The 23,677-nt window shown below is 44.2% G+C and overlaps 1 protein-coding gene across 4 annotated transcripts in view; it reads left to right on the top strand.

The window, feature by feature from the left end:
- PPFIBP2 (PPFIA binding protein 2) overlaps positions 1–23,677 on the top strand; it is a 162,119-nt gene that overhangs the window by 117,568 nt on the left and 20,874 nt on the right. For all 4 annotated transcript variants that reach the window (XM_037840140.1, XM_037840138.1, XM_037840137.1 and 1 more), the window contains exons 7-11: positions 11,241–11,333; positions 16,175–16,283; positions 19,126–19,187; positions 20,305–20,380; positions 21,456–21,559. In XM_037840140.1, coding sequence (XP_037696068.1) covers positions 11,241–11,333; positions 16,175–16,283; positions 19,126–19,187; positions 20,305–20,380; positions 21,456–21,559 — 444 coding nt within the window. The remainder of the gene's footprint in view (positions 1–11,240; positions 11,334–16,174; positions 16,284–19,125; positions 19,188–20,304; positions 20,381–21,455; positions 21,560–23,677) is intronic.

Below are 23,677 nucleotides of genomic sequence, written 5' to 3'. Positions count from 1 at the left end.
AGGTTGGTATATGAGAGAGTCACTCTGTCTGTGGGAAAATGCAGAGTTAGTACCAAGCTGGGGCAAATCAGTTCCTTTATGGGGAAGAAAGGAAGGAAGAATGCTCCCACTTCTGGGACAAGTATAACTAAAGCAGTCATTTTACTGTTTGCTTTGTGCTTTTTTCTTTCTTTTCTGAAGGATTGTTTTTAAGTCTGTGTTTTTTTGTTTTCCATTCTTCATGCATGAAGCAGTGTAGACCTTGTTTCTGGCCTCAGTCCTACCAGATAACAGCCCTTCCCAATTGCTAGTACAAATATTAGGTTTTCCACACAGAGGAATTTTTTAGGCTGTTCAAGCCTGTGATAATCAGTGAGCAACCACATGACATGAAACAAATTTCCCATTCTCAGAATTGAGCGTAGTCTTTGCTGGTATGCCCAGACCCTCTATCTCTATTTGTAGCTGTCAGGAACACCTGGAGGCTTAAAATCGTCCTTAAAATTATCAGACAGCTTAAGCTGCCCCTTTGTCATGCACAGAGAATGAGGTCTTTATCTAGCTAAGGTCATCAGTGGTTGCATGAATAAGGGGCATGCAGCCTTCTCCCCTCCATTGCTGCTTTTTTTCCAGTGAATATACTTAGCCTAAGGACTGATTGCTGGTGGTTTGGGAAAGTCAAGACTTTTTTTTTAGGTAACAAGATCTGAAATAAACATTCTCAGTGTAGCTCAGGCTTTAACCTCAAATTCCAGTTTGTTTCAGTGAAAGAAAGGATGCTGTTAAAGAGGGCATTCCAGACTCTTCCTTCTGTTCTGGTTCTGATCGCTCTCTATTCCAGTATCCTTCTGCCTGTGGTAAGTTGCAGAAGTGATTACTGATGGTCTTTCTGTAAGACCTGAGGACTTTGAGGTGCAGATTTCTTATCAAATGGAGAGAATCCTGATGACCAGCCTTGCTCAGGAGTAAGTCAGTGATGGCCCAAATGAGATGTGGGTGAGAGCTATGTTTACTGTTTACCTTTTTCCATCTTTCTTGTGCAATATTTTTGGACCATTTCAGGGGACCCAAGATTGAGTTGATTTACTCCTGAAAAGCATGACTGCAGAAGAGGGACTGACAAGAAAAGTAAATGCCAGAATTAGGAGGATGGAACATGAAAGAATAAGATCCAGAGGCAAGGGAAAGCTTGTGGGAGGCACACCAGATGAAAGGTGTGTTCCTCAGAGCACACTTACCCGGAGAAGCAAGCCTGGCTTTCCCAAGCGTGGGTTGGAGGGAGGCCTGCAGCTGGGTCCTGCTGGGGGGTTTAAAGGATTCTGCCAGTAGTACCAGTACAGTCTGTTAAGAGAGGAGCAGGACTCCAGGCTGTGCCAGGAAGTGGAGTCATCCCGATTGATCAGGGGTACACATGAGCTATATAGAACTAGAAATATTCTGTGAGATTTTCTAGCAGAAAACGGCAATCCCTTCTTTATTCATATGATTAGGACCCTGGAAGGGAGGGATTCTGATTTCTGAACCCGAGCAACCAGACTGAGGTCCTTGGACTATAGAGTAAAGGCTGGGAAGATTGTGTTTGCTCAGCATAGAGGTGGCCTGATGTGAAGGGTTTTATTCTTATTTTCATTTTATTTATTTTGTTTTATTTTATTGTGTTAATATATGAAATATATTGAAACAGTTCAAAAATCAGAAGTGAGCAAAAAGTCTCCCTTCATGCCTGTGCCCTGACCAGCCAGGAACCAGTGTTACCAGTTTGTTTTATAGCCTTTTAGAGTTGTCTTATGAATAGAAAAGCAAATTCCTGTGGACATATACATTTTTTTCTTTCCCTCCTGTTAGTACAAATGCACACTATTCTGGAGCTTTTTAAATTTAACAGTCTTGGAATTTATTCCATACTGGGCACATTAAAAAAAAAAAAAAAAAGAAATAACTGTCTCATTCCTATTTATGCTTGCATATTATTCCTCTATCTGACTCTATCCTAATTTATTTAACTAGTTCTCTTTTGATGTACATTTAGGTTGTTTCCAAGTTTTTGCCATTACAGATAATGCTGCAGTGAATAACCTTGTACATGTCTGAGGATATTGTAGTGGGACTGATGGATGAAAAGGTATATGCACTTGAAATTTTGACAGCTATTTCCACATGATCCTGTATGGTATATAGAGGTTATGTTCCTACCAGCAGTACTTAAGAGTTCTAGGAGGATACTAGGTTTAGCATAAAGGAAGAGGTAGAGAAAGAACTAAGGACAACTGTGAACAAGTTTAACAGGTAGGATGGGGTGGGAAAGTCTATGATTATGGGAGGTGCCCAGTAGTTTCACATGGGAAAGAGCCATGAAGAACTTTGATGGTTAGTGAAGCAGGAGTAGTAATAAACAAAGCAAGCTGGCATCACAACACAGAACAGCAATTATAACCTCATAAATGTCACCTGGACTTCATGATGTGGGACCCAAGAATGGAAAAGTGTCTGCCTTATGGGAGGCAAACAGACCCTGCAAGAGAGGAGATGGCTTAGCTCTGGAGATAAAGAATTAGAAACTGAAGTTGAAATCCCAAGCCTGAGGGAGGGCACATACTGGAAAACAAAAACAAAACATGGATGAGGATAATCAAAGGAGAGTGGCCTAGAAGTGTTGGAGCATGCAACATAGTCAAACTGAGCAGGGAGAGAACAACTGACACATTCCTGATATAGATCCCAAAACTGATGCAGAGAAAAGGTGCAGTGATGGAGGGGAACAGCACCTATTGCTCCTAAAAATCTCTTCCAGTTAAATACTAAGTATTTGACAGGACCCCTCTGCCCCCACCAATTCCCATTGGTTTATGGTTTCTACCCAGAGGGTAGAGAAAGAAACTGGGAAACTGCCAGTCTAGCTCTAATAATGAAGCAAAAGGAGAAGCTATTTTATTAAGTAAAAATGATAGGTACTTTGAGAGGAAGTGATCATTGATTATTTCAGAGTTCATGAAAGTAAAGAAGGGAAAAATTAGGCATAGAGACATGCACCTTAGACTTTAGTAAATCATATTTTGGAAGTTTAGAAATAAAGCTCTGGAAGGGCAAATGACATGATATGACCAAAGTCCTTAAAAAATAATATGATTTTGACTGTGCCCCCCATAAAGGATACCAATAAAAAGGAAATGCTTAGAAGTTCCTTGAGAGAAACCAGTTTTCAAAAGGGCTTATACAAAAGATAGAAAGGATGTATGGTAAAGACAAATAAAGGTGCATCTGCAATGAACAGTATTAAGAAGGGCAAGCCCCAAACAAAAGGACAATGCTGAGGACAACTGAAAGACTTTATTTTAGTTATGTTCTCAGTACGAAGATCAAAGAAAGAATAGACTCAATTCCACCAACTACTAACAGGTGCAAAGAACTTAGGACAGCTATCCCAAAATAGCTTGCCACAGGTGAATTTTAAGGGATCAGAAAAACCAAGTGAGTTGCTAGAAAATTGGAAATGAATCACTTTCTTCTTGATTTTTAAAACAGATGAGAAAGTCATTTGGGTTCCATAAAATTTAGTCTATTGAGTTTGGTGTCAACCCTATCATGGATTGTGCGGAGCTGGAAGACAAAGTGTAGGGATCTATGCCCACCAAGAGTGAGTCACGTCAGATTGATCTCGTTTGTTCAACTGGTAAACCTGGTAAATCTGCAGCTCAGTGAGGCATTGCAAAAGCATTGCTTGATTAGTCTTTTTGATAAGATGAAGGAATATAGGATGAATGATAAAATAGGTATATTGGTACTGAATGATAATAAATAGTAGCTATAGGTTTTCGATAAGATTTTTTTGTAGGGGGTCACAGTAATCTGCCCTTAGTCCTCCTGCCTTTTCAACAATTTTAGTCCAAATTTGGATTTGATATAGAAGGCCTTGAAGTTGTGATGACAGGAAGGCAAAGAAAAACTTAGTGGATTGGTTGACGTCAAGATTCATAAAGACCTAGACAGACTGGAGTGATAGATAGGTTGGCAAAAAAAAAGTAATAAAGAGGTCAGAAGAACCTGAATAGTCCAAAATCTTAGAGGTCAAGAATGAAGCATATATTAGTTTCTCAGCTGCTAAAATAAGTACTGTACAATGAGTTGGCTTAACAGCGGGAATTTATTGGCTCATGGTTTCAGAAGCCAGAAGTCCTGCTGCTTCCTGGAGCCAGTACCTTCTGGCTGGCCAGCATCTTCGGGGTTCCTTGGCTTTTCCATCACATGGCAATGCTCATGGTAGAGTCTTCTTTCTCTTTCTTGCTCCATTGACTTCCAGCTCCTGGCTGTTCCTTGTGACTTCTCCTTCCATGTCCAATTCCTTTACTTATAAGGACTTCTGCCACATTGGATTAAGGCCCATCCTCATTCCGTTTGGATGGAATTCCTTAACTAATAGCATCTTCAAAGGTCCTATTTAAAAATGAGTTCATGCCCACAGGGCTGGAGGTTGGGACCTGAACATGTTTTTTTTTGTTTTATTTTGGTTTGGTTTTTTTGGTTGGGGGGAGCGGGGTATGATTCAGTTCCTAAGAAAGCACTTCAAGAAGGAGCCAAGCTGCTTGAGAACCTATAACAAGCCCATGGATTTGACCAGGAGGAAGTCACAGATGAAACGTGGTACCCATGTATGGTAGAGACAGAAGCCTGTCTGCCTGGAAGGTGGGGGAGTGAATGAGATGATGGGAAGTGGGGATAACAGATCTAGACTCCTCATCCAAGAAGTTTAATGATGGAAAAAACAAGAAAAAGGAGATAGCAGTGAAAATTCGTGATAGTAAGGGAGACATTCAGGTCTGAAGACAGGCAGGATTGGTAGGACAGACTAAGGATTCTGGAGAAGTGTGGTCAAATAATGTGAACATGCCAGGAGGGCGCGGGGCAGCTGGGCTTCTGTTGTCAGTGGTGGGTACCACATTGGCTTTAACTGTGTCCCAGGAGCTTTAGGTGTTTTCTATTGCTTTATCAATTTCTCCTCCTCATTTCTGATAAATCAAACTTTGGCAAAAGGAGAAGCAGTGTGAGAGAGTGAATTGATATTTATTGAAGTCACCATGCCAGTTACTTTATATAAGTCTCTCTTCATTCCATCCACCCAACAACCGTATGAGGTAGTGATGCCCTTATTGTACAAATGAGAAAACTAGGTTTGGAAAAGTTGTGTAACTTGTCCAAGGCCATACAGGAAGAAAGTGATAGAACAGGAATTAAACCGAGGTCTGTGTGGGTCTACAGTTTGTGCGCTTTTCACTGCATCATGCTGTCACTTATCACAATCCAGACACCAGTGACAGAATGGCTCTCTCTCTTTGGGCACCTGAAGTTTGAACCTTAATTTAATGAATACCATTTGACTCCATCCTTATTTAACCCAGCACGTTTCTCTGTGCCCCAGGGTTCTTGGTTAGAGGGTTAGGGGGAAGAAAATTTACCTCTTTGTTAATTGGGGCCACATCCTCCCCGCTCCTTGGTAATGTTTTTATCCACTCCTGTCTGGCCTCTCTTTTCATGCCTTATGTGATTCTTCTAAATCTTTGCCCCCTTTTTCCTCATTGCTGTCTACTCTTAGCAGGAGACCCTCCCTCCTGCTCTTCAAAGAAGATCAAGGCCATTGGGTAGGATCTCCCTCAACTTCTGTATCTTACCCGGAAGCCTATCTGGATCCCCACTTCACTTTCTCTCTGTGCTTAATTGATACTTCTGCCTGGGGCTGCCTGTTACCAACTCTCTAGTCTCTCTTTAATTCTTCTTTCTTCAGCTTCTCAGTCTTCATGGAATCATCTTCCAGGGACCTGCCTGCTAAAAAATTAAAGCCCTGAAAGACTTTGAGGCTTCTCAGAAGAAAGAATATGAACAAACTGAGCTTAGTCCTTTTCCCATGTAGTATCTCTCAGTGATGGCCAAGTCCATGGACAGCAGAGACAGCACTAGACCATGGCTCACGGTGGCCAGTACCAGGAATCCTCTGCCCTCATCAGGCATCTGAGCTGAGCTGACAAGGGGTTCAGAATCCAGGGACAACACAGAGTAAAGGCCAAGTCAGAGCCTGGGGCTGCAGGTGACAACTCAGGGGGCTGTAATGGTCCCAGCCCAAGAAAGCAGGTGGTCAGAGTCCCATCAAGGTTCAGAGGACCAGCAGGTCTGAAGCCTAGGGCACTTAGGCCATTTCTAGAGGTCACCTTATTTTTTCAACCTAATCTTCTTGTCTCAGTAGGGAAATGCCTTTTTGGACATAGATGAGAGAAGACAAGTTAGGTTGCCTATGGGCTAAATCAGGTGATGTAGTTCAAGGGGAGAGTGACAGAGAGGCCAGAGGCTGGCTTGTGATGTAATGGTTGCACTCAGCCCAAGCTGCCACCTAGACCCTCAATTTCCTTTCTATGCTGGAAAAGGGGGTTTAAAAAACACCAAGATACAGGGTAGGTGTTTCTCTTCTTTTAGACAACATTGTCACCACTGGAGGATGGACAGCTTATTTCTAGTACATCTGAGCAGTCCTCATGCTCCCAGTGAGCACAACTCTCAGTATCAGATGCTGGTGCTTGGAGTATAGCTAAAGGTGGGGCAGGGAGGAGCTAAGTGGTTTAATTGGCTGCCACTCTTTTCACCCTAGATTCTTTTATTCTTTTCTGCTTCCATCTATCTCCTTGGGTCCCTTTCCCTGCCCCATAGGCCTCATTGTCCTCCCCACATGCTTGGGTTTCTTCCCACCATGAGTAACACGACCATCTACCCAGTTACCCAGGCCCAGGATCCTTCATCTCCCTTAATTCCACACCCATCAAGTGGTCCAGAATGTGCCTCCTTGATGATCATCACTTAGATTCATCCCATCCTTCATGACCTCCAGGCACTCTTTGCTGGACCTTCTCTTCACCCAGACAGAATGAGACACCCTGTACTGCCTGAGAGCCTGTGCTTTTCTTAGCTGTAGCACCTGCAGTCCTGCTGTGGTGGTGGTTTGCATGTCTCTTTCCCTTCTCACCTGTGAGCTCTGTAGGTTGCTGTGGCCATAAGATCTTAGCAGGGTGGCACCACATGTCTACTGAGTAGAAATGGAAAGCCCAGAAGAACTACTGGCTAAAGGGATTCAGAATTGAATAGGTGTGCATTCCAAGGTTTAGAATTTTTAAAACTTATCGTAAAAGGTTAAAATATTCTAGAGGCTACAAAGCAGTCAGGTCTAGAGTGGGGGAGTACAGGAGTGAGGTTTGTAATAGGGTGTGAGAGAGAGTTTGGGGTTGGGGATATATCAGCTTGTATACGTGGGGTGTATGCTGTATATGTCACCTGTGCATGGGGTGTTGCCATGTTTGGGAGTTTGGGTGGGGGTGCTGGCATGTGTAGCATGTGTGTGTTTGCCCTTGCTTGTGCACTTACCTCTGCTGTTGTTTCTGCTTCAGTGAAGGATTTTTTATGGGCTCTGTGCCTCAAGTGTTGGCATTCAAAGATGTTGTAAGGGAGCTGCTGACTTTTGGGGTTTGTTCAAACTGTAAGAGAGTCTGCCGTGGGCCCATGAATGGGGCAAGCCTCAGGAAAAATGCCCTGTCTTTTGGTTCTTGTGAGGAAAGTGGATGGTCATGGATGGTGACTGCTGGTTGCCACTTGCTGCCCTCTCTGCACGTCCTTCCTTCTGTGCTGCTCTCTTAGGGGGTTTTGTGACCAAGAGCTGACTGACCCTGCCTGCTTTTTCTCCTTTCTCTTCCTTTCTACAGTCGGTTCTGAATGTGATCAGTGAGCTGCAGGAGCAGATGTGTAGGCTGCAGCTGGACATCCACAGGCAGATTCAAGAGCGCCTGTTGCTCAGTAGGGACCACCCCGAGGAGGTGGTGGCCAGCGACGGTGTGGCCGAGCCCCAACCCCACAGCCAGGACTGTGCCTGTTGGGAGGGGTCACCTGTAGGAACCACACTTAAGTATATCAGAGCATGCGTGTGGAGGGGGGAGCGGCATTTCACTGGTGGAGGGACTGGGGTTTCTCCTACCACAGCAGTGTGGATGGCTTAGCACGGTTCTGTTGTCGCCTCTGAGTAGAGTTGGGGCTCACTCACTCCTCTCGGGAAATGAGGGAGCTCTCTGACCCTCACTGAACAGGGCCTGAGCAGGCGAGGGGGACCCTCAGGTAAGCGGCCCCACTCATCAGTCACCCTTAGAGCTGGAAACAAAGTATGTCTGAGTGATGAAGCATTTGTGCAAAAGGGAACTTAAGGGTTCTTTTCCTTGGGCATTTGATTCAGATACTGACTCCCTTCTTCTGGCTGGGAGATTAAATGAAACTTCATCTCATGTGGTTCTTTTTCCTTGGAAAAAAAAAATAACATCATGAAAGAATGAAAGAATCCTTTCATTTATTTTTTAAAGAGGTTTACCCCCAGTGAGAAAATAAAACACAGTTTTCCATTTGCTGTGAGCAATTAAGTCATCATCTGCATTTCTAGGAAAAACTTCCTGGCATAATCACATCAGAGTGGTTTCATAACCGCTGGGCCACGTGGGATGTATCTGACTGGGATTCTGGACCCGGCCCTTGCACTGGTGTGACCTGGTGCTCCGTGACGCTGCTGAGGCCCATCAGTGGCAGCAGAACTGGGTTGAGCCTGAGCCTCCAAGGCCCACTGTTGAAGGACTTGGAAGCCCAAGGAAAAGGCTGAGGTCACAGGAGCATGAACACTGCAGAGGGTGCCGCTGCAGCTTTGTAGAAATCACCATGATCCATACTTAATCAGGGAACAAGTTGAAAATCTCTACCCAGACTTAGACATGGGAGAGGGACTTGGTGAGGCAGGAGTCATCCTCAGTTGAAGGATAAGGGGTAAAAATGAAAGTCAAGATGTTAGTGTATATTGAATACAGAAGCCTCAAGAGGGTGTTGGAGCATGTCCTGTGCTAAGTGGGTTACTGTGGAAAGACTTCTAAGGGAAGATAAAATTTGTACCAGTGATTGTAGAGTATGATGGGCAACAAACAGCGCAGGAAGAGAAGGGAGTCAAAGCCTGGCAGCACAGTGCTCTGTGTCCTCGCAGAGGCAGACCCTCAGGCAGCCACCCGCACGCCTCCGTTCTGCCATCCACAGGGCTGATGCCCTCTGAAGGACATCTGAGGAGCTTAGCTAGGATACAAACCTGAACAGAATCTGATGTATGTTGAAATAGGTGACCAAGGCCTTGATGATGCAGATCATGGACACAATAATTTTAGCCTTGAATACGTTATTTTAAGAGAGCATCAACAAATGTTCTCTTCAGCTATAAGGAAATCTTTATAAATTACCCTTCAAAATTCAAATGTAAACCTTATAACTTCCTGGTGTTTTGCCTTAGAATGCAAAGAGGTCTGGGACAGTTAAATAATGACTTGAGTTTCATGTGTTCATTCATTCAGCAAAAAAATGCGTATCTATTGTGTGCCACGCACTGCTGGATAATCAGATTATTTTGCATATTTTGCTCTGAATAATCAGATATAATTTTGCATATTTTGCTGGATAAATGTGCAAACCAGACTTGGTGTTAGCAAAATTCATGGAATTTACAGTGTAGGAGGAGAATGAGCCATTAGCAGTTGTACAAATAGATGTTTAATCGCAAATTGTGCACAGAGTCTAGCAGGGTGGCCTGATGTAGTATGGAGGTTGGGGATAGCCTTGCTCAGGGAGGCCTGAAGGATGGGGTAGTCCAGAGGATGGTTCCAGGCAGAGTAAATAGCATGTATGAAGGCCCAAGTCAGAAAGAACTCAAATGTGTCCAGCATGGGGACATGAGGAGAAAGCATGAGGGGAAAGAGTGATTCGAGAGGCCAGCAGGGAGCATGGCCAGGCCGGGCTGTATTGGTCAGGGGCTTTATGAACTTTGAGAAGCAGGGGAGTGGCATGATCAGATTTTGTTTTAATCATATTGTTCCTCTGAAGCTGTGGGGTCAATGGATTGGAGAGAGACATGAAGACAGAGGAGCAAACAATGGCGAGACTGTGCAGACTACCAGCAGTAGCTGCTAGACCAGGGTGGTGGTGAGAGTTGGAGAGAAATGAGGGCTTCAAGTTGTTTTCTTGGATATAGAATCTGCCAGGTTTGGGGATGGATTGCAGATGTAGGGGCAGAGGGAGAAGGAGCTGCGGAGGATGGTTCCCAGGTTTCTGCACAGATGATTAGATAGACAGATTTGCCATGTAGTGAGACGGGGGTGACTAGGGGAAGGGATTAAAAGTTCCATTTTGGATGTGACAATAGAGAGATGCCTATGCTACAGCAACATGGAGGTGTTAAGTAGGAAGTTTTTTGTGTGAGGTTGGAGTTCAGAAAGTACACGTAAATAATTGCCTTTATGCTAATTTTTCTGATAGAAGCTAGTAGGTAGGACCAATTATCAGTGGTCTGTTGGTCGAGTCGAATGGGTAGTTTAAAAAGCAGGGCCTTGCCATAGGAACACGGGCAAGTTGTTTAAATATCACTGCCCCATTCCACAACCTTCAATGGCTTCCTACTGCCCAAAATAGGGTATCAGAACTCATTTTCTCACCCAGAGACCTCCACAATAGGGCCCCACCTTATCTTCCCAGCCTCATCTCCCCTTTGTCTACAGCCATCCTCTGCTCCGATTCCTTTCTGCCTCCTGAGTCTTCCTCTCCCTCTCTTGGTGCCCTCTCCCCCCTCCTTTCTTCACACCAGTCCTGTCCTCTGAACTGGAACATCTACACTCACCTCTGTGTTTGGCACTTAGCATTTGTTGCCTTAGTGGTTTATTTCTATCCCACTCAACTGTCAATTCCTCAGTGAAGTTTTCCAGGATCTCCACCCCCTCCTCTGGGCTCCCCACCCTCAGACCAGAGAAGCTCTCCGTCTGCTTTCTGTTACTTGGCAGCACAGGAGAATATACCCCATTTCAGCATTTCCATTCCTTCTGCTCCCAAGCCCTACTTGCCCAGCCCCCTACACACAAGTGCAGGACACGCATGCTCCACAGAGCACGCGAAAGTCAGAGAAAGGGGCAGGCAGGAGGGTTTCTAAAAATAAGAGGACACTTTTCTTTGTTATGTCTGGAACTCCTTGGCCTAAGAGAGGCCTTCATTTTTAAATGGTCACACTGACATGAGGGTCATGTTTAAAGTTTAAAACCACAGTGTAGAGCTTGATGTGGTTGCTCCTGCCCCTGGTATTTTCTGTGCATGAGCGTAGCCAGGTTTGCAGATCTGGAGCACGTCCTGTTCTCTAGTCCTCAGAACTTTGTCTTTCTCCCCTGTCCCTCTAGGAGTTACTGCAAGAACTCAGGCACCTCAAAATCAAAGTGGAAGAGTTGGAAAATGAACGGAATCAGTATGAGTGGAAGTTGAAGGCCACGAAGGTAAAAGGCCTTTCTGATGCTTAAGGAGAGGTCACTGAAGCACTATGGGGAGGGGCGGCCTGTGGTCACACTTGGGCTTTTCAGTAGCCGGAGCTTGAAAAATGCAAATTTAACCTACCAAAAAACAACAACAACAACAAAAACACAAACCCAAACAAGCAAAAAACAGGAAGCTCTTATCAACCCTGGGGCTGCATTCCTGCTCCCACCTGGGCGTGGTGTGGGGGTGAGGGGAAGGGAGGGGTGGGGGCTGCCATTTCCTTGGTGTCTCTACATCCCCTCCCACCAGTGTTTACCTGAAGACGTCCATAGACATTTTAATTTTTACATCTTATTAACATTTCCAAAGTCCTGTGTGACTCTTAACATCTAGTTTGTGGTTTCAGTTTTTCCATAATTTAGTTTTTAATGATTATAGAAACAATATGTACTCTTTAGAAAATTTTCAGACCACAAAAATATAAAGAATTTTAAAAATTGCTCGTACCACCCAGGAGCTACCACTGTTAATGTTTCCTTCCAGGTTACATTTCTTGTCAATATTTTTGTAGTTTATTTGCCTATGAGTTTGTCTTATGCTATTTTGATAACTCTTTACGTAATTAAATCTCTCTCTTTAGGTAAATCTTTCTCACTCTAAATTTCTGGTGTTGGTAATTTACATGCATGCTTTCTTTCATTTAAAATTGTATTATGATTTCCTAAGTTATTAAAAGAAAACTCCATGAACGAGTTAATATCTGTTTCATATCCTGTTGTATAAGTGTAAAATAATTTGCTTAACGTTCTCTGTAGTTAAACACTTAAGCTACGTTTAAGACCCCACCATGGTTTTTAAGTATTATAACTAATATTTTAATTAAAATTTTTATGTTTGGAGATTTTTTTCCCCTTATGACCTTAATGGTGATTCCCAGAGGTATAAATACTTAGTCTAAATTATATATGACATTTTTAAGGCCTGTGAATCATGTTGCCAAGTTATTTTCCAGAGAATTTTATTTCTGTCTGGTGCTATCTACAGTACATGAATATATGTACATCATCTTTGAGGCATCAGCAGCATCTTCCTTTAGAAACATATATTTGCTTATTTGATGCCTGGGGGAGGATGATATCACCAAATCATTTTAATTCACTTTTTTTTTTTTTTTTTTTTGACTATTGGTTAGGTTGAACCTTTATTTCTGTGTTAATTGGCCATATGCTTCTTCTCTGAACTGTCTATTCACATTCTTTGCTCAGTTTTCTATTTTGGTTTTAGTGTTCTTAATGATCCATTTTACGTTTTATTAAATATCAAGAGCGTTAAGTTTTTGTTACATTTCTTGTCAATATTTTTGTAGTTTATTTGCCTATGAGTTTGTCTTATGCTATTTTGATAACTCTTTACGTAATTAAATCTATCTTTTATCACCTAAACAAAGTCCTTTTCCAACTGAATTCACATAAATGTTTACTCGAATTTTCTTTTTTAGCTTTTTTTGTTTTGATACTTACATTTAATTCTTTAGTCCATCTGAAATTTATTTTAGTATACGAAGAGGATATAAATTGATTTTAACCGCAAATAACTGGTTAATTATCATAACATAATTTAACTGAAGCACCTTTTCCTTTCCAACTGATAAGTGATATTCAACATTACCATATAATAATTTAAGTACTTTATAAACATTAACTAATTTGGTCTTCGAAACAACCCTAGGGGATGGGTAATATTATATTTCCATTTTATGGATGAGGAAACTGAGGCACAGAGAGGGTTAGTGACTTTTCCAAGATCTCACTGCCAGTTGGTAGCATCCCTAGGCTATCCAGATCCACTCATCTATTCATCTGTTTTTATCTGAGTGTAGCCTTGTTTATACCTTGCTTCACAGTCGCCTATTCTTGAGTGAATATTTTTCTCAAAATAGCTCACAACCTTCTATTGCAGTGCTCTACTCAAGCGAGTCCTGTCTTGGTGAAACCTTTGAAGTTGTACATACCACACTCTGTTATAAAACCAAGTCACTTTTTTATTTTTCAATTACTTGAGTTCTTTGCCTTGGCATGTAGACCTTTGAGATGCTAAGGAATGTTTAATAACTTCCAGTTGTTGAGCACCTCCTATGTGCCAGAATGTACCAAGCCCTTTGCACACATTTTCTAACTTAGTCCATAAAATAACCCAATGAAGCATATCTTCTTATCCTTATTTTACTGGCAAGGAAAGTGAGCCTCAGAGTGGCCAAGGTGTGAGGTTCAGACCTGGGTCTATGTTGCTCCAAAATTCATACTGTCTTCCCTGTGTCATCCTGATTTCCTATGGTAAAAACCCACGCTGATTTTTGTTAGCTCTTTTAGGTGATTCGTCTTCCAATTTAGCAGTAGTAGGGTGTGGTCCTGGGTTTCACGAGGCCCAGCACTTGCAGGGAGCCAGAACGCTCATGTCTGCCAGACTGTCAGGCTGCATCGTTGTCTCAGACAGATCTCTTGCCACGCAGCTCTAGGCAGCAGCACCTCACCCTCATGCTCAGGTAGATGGTCTCTGGGCTGTTGTCGGCCTTCCCAGCTGTGGGACAGCTGCCATGGTGAGGATAACAAACACTCAGTTTCTGGCCTGTTCCATGGAAACTGGCATGAGGCGGGTTGGGTCTAGTCACCTGCTCTGTAGATTCTAAATAAATGACCTCACCCAGAGGCCGGACTCAGAGGGAAGAGCCATTGTGCTGGCCGTTGCTGTGCCCTGTCTCAATAGGCCCAGATCTCTAAAGTCTGTCATGGGGCCAACAGACAAGCAACAGGCATCCAGGTTCCTAGCAAAGACCCAAACCCACTCTGCTCTGTGTAGAAAGGGAGAGGTGGACATGGAGAGGCTCAGGAAAGGCTGAGAGGGTATCTTCCAAGAACAGTCTGGCCCTTGTAGAAGTGAGAGGCATTGGGTCGAAGTCCCAAGGCTCAGGTGCTCAGATGTCACTGTCACCATTAATTGTAAGCCCAGTGGGCACCTCGGCCCTGGTGAGCTGTGAGGAGCTGCTCTGTGGCTGTGCGGCTCAGCAGGCAGTGTGGCACAGCTGGACTTGTCTCTCTGGTCTCTGTGGGTAGAAACCAGAGCAGAGGATCAATGTTTCAGTTGAACTTTAGACTAAGGAAACCTTACTCCTCCAACCTCCTTGTGCTTTTATATGGCACATATATTTGGGGGATATTAGAGAGATTTGCTGACAGAAAAGCCTCGAGTTGGAGTCCAAACTCCATAAAGGTGATCCTCATCTTCCCTGTTAACTCTGAACCAGACCCCTGGGGTGGTGGGAGCCCTGGGATTGGAGCGGAATGGCCGGGGTGCACGTCTTGACCTGACCACTCTGACTCACGTGGAAACTTGCACTGCTGCTGTTTTCTCCCCAGCAGCATACAGGGATACAGTTTCCTGCCTTGGTCTCCTGTGAAGATCACGTGAGGTTTGATGTAATAAAGCAGTGAACACAGGGGCCAACACCAGGTGGTCAGTCACTGTACCATGAGACGGAGCACAGGCCGCTGTTTGGCAGAGGAGCCACCAGCAGGACCCGTGCACATCTGGTTACTTAGGTTGTTCAAAGAGTAACTCAGGCTTCTGCAGGGAAGGACAGCCCATACCATAACCTTAAGAAATGAGGATCAGGGCATCATTGGACGACAGCAAGAGGAGGGACATGACAAGGTGGTAGCCTTCACTGTGTGTTCCTGTTGACTGGCTCGGGAGTCAGGCCTCAACCCCTTTCTTAGCTTGGTTTGCTGCTCAGGGGACTGGACTGGTTATCCATCAGGGAAGGAATAGGACAGAAGGACAATAGTAGGAACATTGTTGTGCACTTGCCATGTGCCACTTTAGCCAAGGCTAAGGTGTTCGTAACTGTCATATTATTTAATCCTCACTGCAAGCCCATGAGGTAAGTATTATTTTCCCCATTTTATAAATGAACCGAAACTCAGAAAGGTTAACTCACTTGCCAACGTCACCCAACTAAGGAAGTGAGAAAATCCATGTTTATCTGACTCCAAAGTCAAAGTGCTTCTTGGGATGGAACCTACATGGTTCTGGTCTTCTAATGAGTATGGGAAGACACTGCTCACTGCACCTAGTGTTGAGTGTGAAATTTAAGCTGCTATACTTGGTAGAGACGTGAGAATTACCCGATGCAGCTGCTCTTGTGTGCCTGTGTATGAATGTGTGTGCTTGCATGATTGTGCTTATATGCTTGTGTGTGTGTGCACATGCGTGCAAAACTATGTATGTTAAGCACTCCTAAATGCTATATGCATGCATATGTGCATGACTGTGCACACATGCCTGGAGGTTGGGCAGAGGCAATGGCTGTGTACAAAGATGGGGGAGTGTTGAGGGAGGGGCTCTTGGTTCTCCCTTTATCCACCAGTAGTGGTTTGATTTCCACTGTATTTCCTTTATATGGTGGAAAGATGAAGGATGCAGGCACTTGTTGTACTTATGTACATATATGCTGTTGAATGAATATCTTGAGAACGTCCACCTCTGGACTAAGAGCAGCCCTTCCATTGCACACGATACCAGCTCCTTGGACCGCAGCAGTGTCTGGTCCCCAGAGGGCAGAATAATGAATGAGCAGGCTGGCATAGGACGGATGCAGGGAAAGGAACAGATCAACAGTCAGAGCTGTGGGCAGGGTTGGAAGGGCCAGGAAGAGTGAGTTCATTTGGCAGGGCTCCATTGGTACCTTTGCTCCCAACTTTCTGACATGTCCTAGGATCCGATGGACTCCGAGCACTGACTTGAGGCCCATTGTTATGGTTCAGTAGTTCTTCTGACCTGGTAGGATTCTCTGTTGCTCTTCCAGGCTGAGGTAGCCCAGCTGCAGGAGCAGGTGGCCCTGAAGGATGCCGAAATTGAGCGTCTGCAAAGCCAGCTCTCCCGGACCACAGCCCACAGTGACCACACAGAGAGAGGTAACTGGCTTGCCTGTGACAGATGCTTGTCTGGGCGTGCATGCCTGTGAATGAGTGTGTGTAGTCGTGTGAGTAGGTGTGCTAATGTGCATACACGTGCATGGATGTGCCCAAGCATGTTGGAGTGAGTGGATGTGTGTGTATGTGCCTAAAGGGATGGCTCTGTGGTGCACTGTCTTAGTTTGCTAATGCTGGAGAATGCAAAACACCAGAGATGGATAGGCTTTTATAAAATGGGGGTTTATTTCGCTACACAGTTACAGTCTTAAGGCCACAAAGCGTCCAAGGCAACACATCAGCAACCGGGCACCTTCACCGGAGGATGGCCAGTGGCCTCCGGAAAACCTCTGTTAGCTAGGAAGGCAGCTGGCATCTGCTCCAAAGCTCCGGCCTCAAAACGGCTTTCTCCCAGGATGTTCCTTTCTAGCAAGCTTGCTTCTCTTCAAAACATCACTCCCAGCTGCACTCTCTTTCCTCTCTTTGAGTCAGCTCATTTATATAGCTCCATTGATCAAGGCCCACCCTGAATGGGCGGGGCCACACCTCCATGGGAACATCTCATCAGAATCATCTCCCACAGCTGGGTGGGGCACATTCCAAGCAAATCCAACCAGCACCAAAAACGTTTGCCCCACACAAGACTACAAAGATAATGGCATTTGGGGGACACAATACACTCAAACCGGCACATGCACTCATTGCCATGAACTCCTCCCCTGCCCAGGAGACTGAACTCTGAAGACTTTTCTCATATGTATGTTCAGTGTTAATTGAAGCTCTGTGCAGCCACCACTGGAGCTTTTACTGAGAATGTAAAAGCTTCTTTCACTTGATTGATAGGACTTGTTTCTGTGTCATCACCGAAGGTGAGGCTTTAGTAGTTCATTCAGTCATTCCACAAAGGTATGTGGATACCTGCCTGACACTTGTACAAGGCCCTGGGGAGGTTCTTTTTTATCCTTTAGATTTCAGTTTAATTGTTACCTCTTAGGCCTTTCCTGCACACCTTAGCTCAGTAGGTGGTCCCAATCCTATTATTGTCTAATTCAGCATTCTTTTTGTTTCTTTTGTAGCACTTACCACAACTTATCAGTGTTGAATTTTGTAAGGTCTCTTGTGTATAGACTGTTGTCCTCATTCAGGGGCAGGGACTATGTCTGTCTTGTTCGAGATCATATCTGCAGAGCTTAGCATCATATTCATTGTTGAATAAGTGAAAGGATGGTGAGTGGTTCTTGAGAAGTCCAAGTCTTGCTGATTAAGAAGAGACGATAAATCCTCAAATATTCTTATTAACTCATATTTTATATTTACGACTACTTGCCATGTATGAAGAATCACTATGAGCATTCTAAATTCTCCATTTACCACCCAGGCAGCAGCAGGATGCTGGAGGAGGTCATATAGTTCTGTGGATTGGTGCCAATACCAAGTCTCATCTCAGCCTGAGCACTGCTTCATCTGGATCCCTGGCGTGGGGAAGCCATGGAGCCATGAAACGGCAGCTTAGGCTGGAGGAGGGAATTAATGGCCAACATGCTCATCCCTCTCCCAGGCTTTCTCAGTGTCTTCCAAAGCAATTGGGTGTGTTACCCACCTGCCAAGGCCTCATGTGGGGAGGCTAGGTCCCCTAAGATACTCTGAACTACTTGTGATGCCAGACCTGGACAGTGGGCTCCCCGTAACATAAATTCTAAGCTGGGCAGGCTGCCCCTGCTACCTTGTGCTTGCCCACAGTCCAAACCTTCCAGGCCCTGTGTCACTCTGACTTCAGTACCTCCTAGAGCTGGTCTTCTGGTCATTTAATGCTCATCTTGGGGCCTGCCTGAAGATTGAGGTTTGCAAGTTCTTATCTGGAGCTTGCCCCAAAATGGGCCACAGAACTTATCCTCAGCTTCCAGGAGCCCAAGACGATGAGCAAGCACCCTTCTCTTGACTCTGAAAATGAATCCCACAATTATTTGCAGAGTCCCTAGACTCACTGTCCCTGTTCTTGCTGGAAGCGAGCAAGCATTCCAAAGGAAATAGGATGCCTGTAGTTCTGTTCCCTGTCCTCTCTACTTATATAGACATTGTTTTTCCTTTGCAGTTACCCAATTCTTAGATCTCTAAGCATCTGAAGGGATGATCTCCAGCTCTGTCAGGCCTTGGCCTTTGTCCCGGCTCTCCAGACCCATTTGGGAAGCCTGGTTTTGTCCAGAGTGAGAGAAGGCCATAGGCTGGCCATGAAGGAATAACACACATCCCTTGGCTCATAAGGAAATTCCATAGGATTACAATGAAACTCTTGTTTTCCCTTAACCAAAGAGTTTGTTTTAATGTATTTATAGATGCATTGAAACATTTGCTAGTCAATTCTGACTGTGCTATTTTAAATAAGCCAAATACCCTACTCATTCACACAGTCATTCTTCTCTAATCTTTCAGCCGTAGAACTTTTTTTTTCCTTATTTTAAATTCTCCTCTGCTATAATCCATGAGACTGTATGATTTGCTCTAAAACAGTTAGCAGCCCAGGTACATGCCTACTTGACTTGTAAAGGATAAGGATGTTTTCATTCCTATGAAATGTTGGTTGGGAAAGATATTTGGTTCTTTCTGGGTCATCTCTGAGTAAGTGGTATTTGGCTTTGCCCACAAACATCTACCAAGAAAAGGCAAGCTACTAAGTTTATTCATTTAGTAGTTCAACAAATGTTTAATGAGACTGACTGTGTGCCAGACACCGTCCTGGGCTCTTTAATGAAATAGAGGAGCCCATGTGTAATTCGTTCATATGGAAAGTCCTCAAGTAACTGTTTGCATTTATATGAATAATTTCTCTACTCCTAAATTCTTTTAGACCAAGAAATTCAGCGTCTGAAAATGGGAATGGAAACTTTGCTTGTTGCCAATGAAGATAAGGTGAGGTGGACATTGGGTGGCCCTATCCTTTCCCAGCTGACATCCCTGGCTCTGTTTGGTACTGACTGGTCTCTAGTATTCAGGACCGGCCCACATCCATCAGGATATTGAGTCAGGGATGTGTTGGGAGAATGGCTTCTGCCTCCTAGAGGCTGAACCTCAGCCCCAGTTACTGGTTTTGAGGCCTGGGAACTTTGCCTAAATAAAATTTCTCAAAGGGAGAGTAACATCCTGCCTGACCATGTTGGTGTGGAAAAAAAATACCACTGTGGGACTCATAGCTCCTGCTTAGACTCCTAGCAAACCTCAGGAGCAGTCCCAGCCAAACTCCCTTGTGCACAACCTGGTGATAGAACAATCACAGAGACACTTGACACCAAGCAATGCCTCAGTTTACCCTGTCTTTTTATATTCTCCATGTATAGCTCCTGCACAATCATAAAATAGCCACCATTTACAGAGCACCTACCTGGTACAAACATTAGCCCTGAGGGTCCCATCCCCACATTTAATAGATGAAGAATCTGAGACTCAAAGAGTTTAATTTTGCAAGGTCAGCTAACTAGTAGACGGCAGAGCTCGGGTTTAAACCCAGGTTTCTCTAACTCCAGAATCTGTGTGGCCTCCCTAGTTACTAGGCCTTTGACTTGAAAGAAATGATAGCATTTGGAAATTTCCTCAGGTTTTGGGAAAAAAATATGACAGGTTCATTTTAGCCTTTTTTTTTTTTTTTTTTTTTTTTCTGTGTCGCTCCAGAGGGTAACACTTGGAGCAGGAGACCGATCTTAATGTTTACCTCAGGAGGGTAGGGAGACAGTTTTATGTTTCTGGAAAAGTTGAAGCCCCACAAAGGCCATATCAAGGAGGGAAATTTTTTGGATGGATTCTGGACTTTGTGTAGAGGCGTTAAGTGCCTGCAGCTGTCTATGAGGCAGACCACTGATTACACAGGTTCTTTGGGAAGAGACCTGGACACTGTTTTTCCCATTGAAGTGCTCCATAGGTTCCACATGGAGTTTCTTCTCAATGTGTCCCAGAACACAGCCTTAGCCCCTAAATGAAATCATCTCAAGTGGCAGTGGTATTCACATCCACATCTGCTCTCACACTGTGGCAGGATCGTCGGATAGAGGAGCTTACCGGACTGTTAAACCAGTACCGGAAGGTGCAAGATGTCGTGATGGCACCTCAAGGTAAGAGCAAAGGGGTATCCTACAATTTTCTCCAAAAGATACTCTATCTGCTGTGTTAAATCCTCCATTTGGAGAAGATACCCTACTGGAGAATGGGGCTGTTTAGACTGCCTTTGATGGTAAGAAATTGTTAGCTGTTGATTTCCGGAAATGTTATCAAATGGCAGTCAATGCAGAGCTGCCATGAACTTACAGACCACTGAGGAAATAAACCTACAGCTTTTAGCTCTTTGGAATCTCCGCCCTTGGAGGGTCTCCTCAGCATCTCCTAGGATACCCCATAGAAGCAGTAAGTGGAGTCAAACCTGGATCAAAAAGGAATTCAGTGCCCTCATTAGAAGTTAGAGCTTGTTCGCCTCCTGGAGAATCTATAAGCTCCCCCAGCAGAGTCAGAGGATACTTTGGGAGCCTTCGAGTTGCTGGATGTCTGTTTCACCTCAGGAGGTCACAGGAAGGGAGAGCTCTTTGTGTTTCATATTTGCTGTGCAGAGTAAATGCAACATGCCGACTGCATAATGCTCTTATGGGCACGGTGGTGCAGGTGGCAGGCTGCGTTTTTTGGCAGTGACCTGGTCTCCCATCACACATACTGAGGAAGCACCTGTTCCACAGGACGGGTCTGGTTGGAGGATGTCAGGAACCTTTGACTCTGGCTGACCTGCCTTTTCTTGGGAATGATGCCAGGCCCAGCATGTGTAGTGGCCCAGAGCCTCTGCCAGCCTATGCGCACATGTTGCAGCCCTGTTTTCTCCAGTCCCTTTGGGAGTTTGGCAGAGGCAGCCCTAGGTCAAGTCACTTTCAGGGCCTAATTGCCTGTGGCCAAGGAATGACAAGGCTAGAGGCAGGGGGTGCTTTTCCTCTGTTCCCGCAGATGAGCTCTGACCTTGAGACACCTCGGGAGGGCCCCGCTCAGAGGCCCTGAAGAATCTTCTGAGTCACAGTCTTGATGTCCCTTTATCTACTGCATTAGTCTTTTTTAATGAAGAAGAAACAATGTTAAGGATTTTGTGGCATAATTACAGGTTTCTGAACAAGTCACACCAAGTGATCACCCCTTCTGCTTTAATTCCTCCAGGGCCTTCAGAAAGAACTCTTGCAGTCAATGAAGAAGAACTGGAAGGAAGTTTCAGAAAGTGGAACAATGCAAATAAAGACCCCGAAGAATTATTTAAACCAGAGGTACTCTGTTTCCATCTATGACATGGGTTTCAGCAGACCCTCAGAGCATGCCCTTAGCTTGGAGGAGGGTCTCGTCAGGTTTGTGTCAGGGACACACTTGCGAAGTGAAAAATTTAATCAGTAGAGTGGTCCCAGAGGTCCTGGGGAGAATACAGAGGTGAGCAAGAGGGCAAGGCACAGGCCTGTGTTCCAGTTCAGAAGGACAGCATGGTGTATACTGGGACTGGAGGGAAGGAATTTCATTTTATATTTGGGTTCCTTGTTTATTTCTGGCTTCCCTCTCTGGAATGTGAGCACAGACCAAAGGTGTTGCTTGTTTTATTTACCACTGTTTTCCCAGGGTCTGCAATAGTGCTTGATATCTAGTAGAATTTAACAAATATTTGTTGAATGAATGAATAAGTCTTGCTCATTTAGAGGGATAACTGCAACTTCTGAAGTGATGCATTACTGCTTCACAGACATCCCCTCCCACCCTTATAAACTAGCACACCAATTTTCTTTCTCTTCCCTTCCCAAGCACCACATTTATTTTGTTTGTTTAAAATCTGGCCTGTGGTAGTATTTTTGTGGACTTAAGCTGGATACAAATAAGTAGACAAAGTCATGGATACAGATCTCAGGTGGAGGAGAGACTTCAGCCCAAAGCCTAAAAGATTCTTGAAATTCCAGAATAATCAAACTGGAAAGGGCCTTCACGGTCCAGTCCAAGTCTTTTAATTAAGGTAGGATCAAAAGTGTCACTCAGTGACCTTAGTTGCCGAGTTGGACAAGCACCCCAGATTGCTGGCAATAGCAGTGCAGTAACTGACACTTTGTCCATGCACTCTGCATGGCTTGTTATCATTTACTCCCTGTGACACCCAGTGTGAGCTACAAAAACCTCACTGGCATCTGTGACCAGCTACAAAGACTGCAGTAAGTCAATTCAATTCAATTCCAGAGTTAGGCCAGACTCCATAGGGTTAAGGCATCCTCTGCAAGATGGCTCTTCAGGTACCAGTGGCAAGTTTGGGGTCTCTGGCCACCTACACTTCTAACCAACTGGCTACAAGTTTGGGGACTCCCGCTACCCTCTGGGGTGGGATAGTTCACAAGAAGAACTCCCAGAACTCTCTGAAAGTGCTATATAGTAAAAGTATACAAATAAGAAGATGCCAAAAGAGGAGACACATGGGGGAGATCTGAGAGGGTCTCAAATGCCAACTTCCTATGCTCTCCACATGGAGTCAGAATGTGTCACTCCCAGCACAAGATGTATCTTCTCCATCATGGAAGCTCACTCAAGCTTCTAGTGTCCTCAGTTGATATGGGTCTCGTGATGTAGGCAAGATTTGTGGAATTAATGTTCACATGGTTGAACTTAGTCTTCAACCCACATGGTTGAACTTCATCTCCAAACTCCAAAGCTGTGGAGGTTACCTCACCAGGAACTGGGGATAAAGATCAGCTAAGTTTTTAGTATGCTACATATCCCTTGGGATCCTAATTTTGTTATGATGCAGAGGAGACTCAAAGGGGGTAATTTGCTCTGGGTTGAATGGCAAGTAGATGGCAGACCCCAGACTTGAACCCTATTCTACTTGACCATAAAGCCAATGCTTTTTTTAAAATTCAATTTTATTGAGATATATTCACATACCATGCAGTCATACAAAGCATACATTCAGTTGTTCACAGTACCATTATATAGTTGTGTGTTCATTACCAAAATTAATTTTTGAACATTTTCATTACCACACACACAAAAATAATAAGAATAAAAATTAAAGTGAAGAAGAACAATTAAAGTAAAAAAGGACACTGGGTGACTTTTTTTTTTTGGCCCCCATTTTTCTACTCATCCATCCATACACAGGACAAAGGGGAGTGTGGTCCATATGGCTTTCCCAATCACATTGTCACCCCTCATAAACTACATCTTCTATACAATCATCTTCAAGATTCATGGGTTCTGGCTTGTAATTCGATAGTTTCAGGTATTTACTGCTAGCTACTCCAATTCATTAGAACCTAAAAAGGATTGTCTATATTGTGCGTAAGAGTGCCCACCAGAGTGACCTCTCAGCTCCTTTTGGAATCTCTCTGCCACTGAAGCTTATTTCATTTCCTTTCACA

Source organism: Choloepus didactylus, chromosome 6 (assembly GCF_015220235.1).
Source record: "Choloepus didactylus isolate mChoDid1 chromosome 6, mChoDid1.pri, whole genome shotgun sequence".
In the NCBI taxonomy this organism is placed as follows: Eukaryota; Metazoa; Chordata; class Mammalia; order Pilosa; family Megalonychidae; genus Choloepus; species Choloepus didactylus.
Note: the sequence above shows the minus strand (reverse complement) of the source record. Positions and strands in the feature narration are given on the sequence as shown.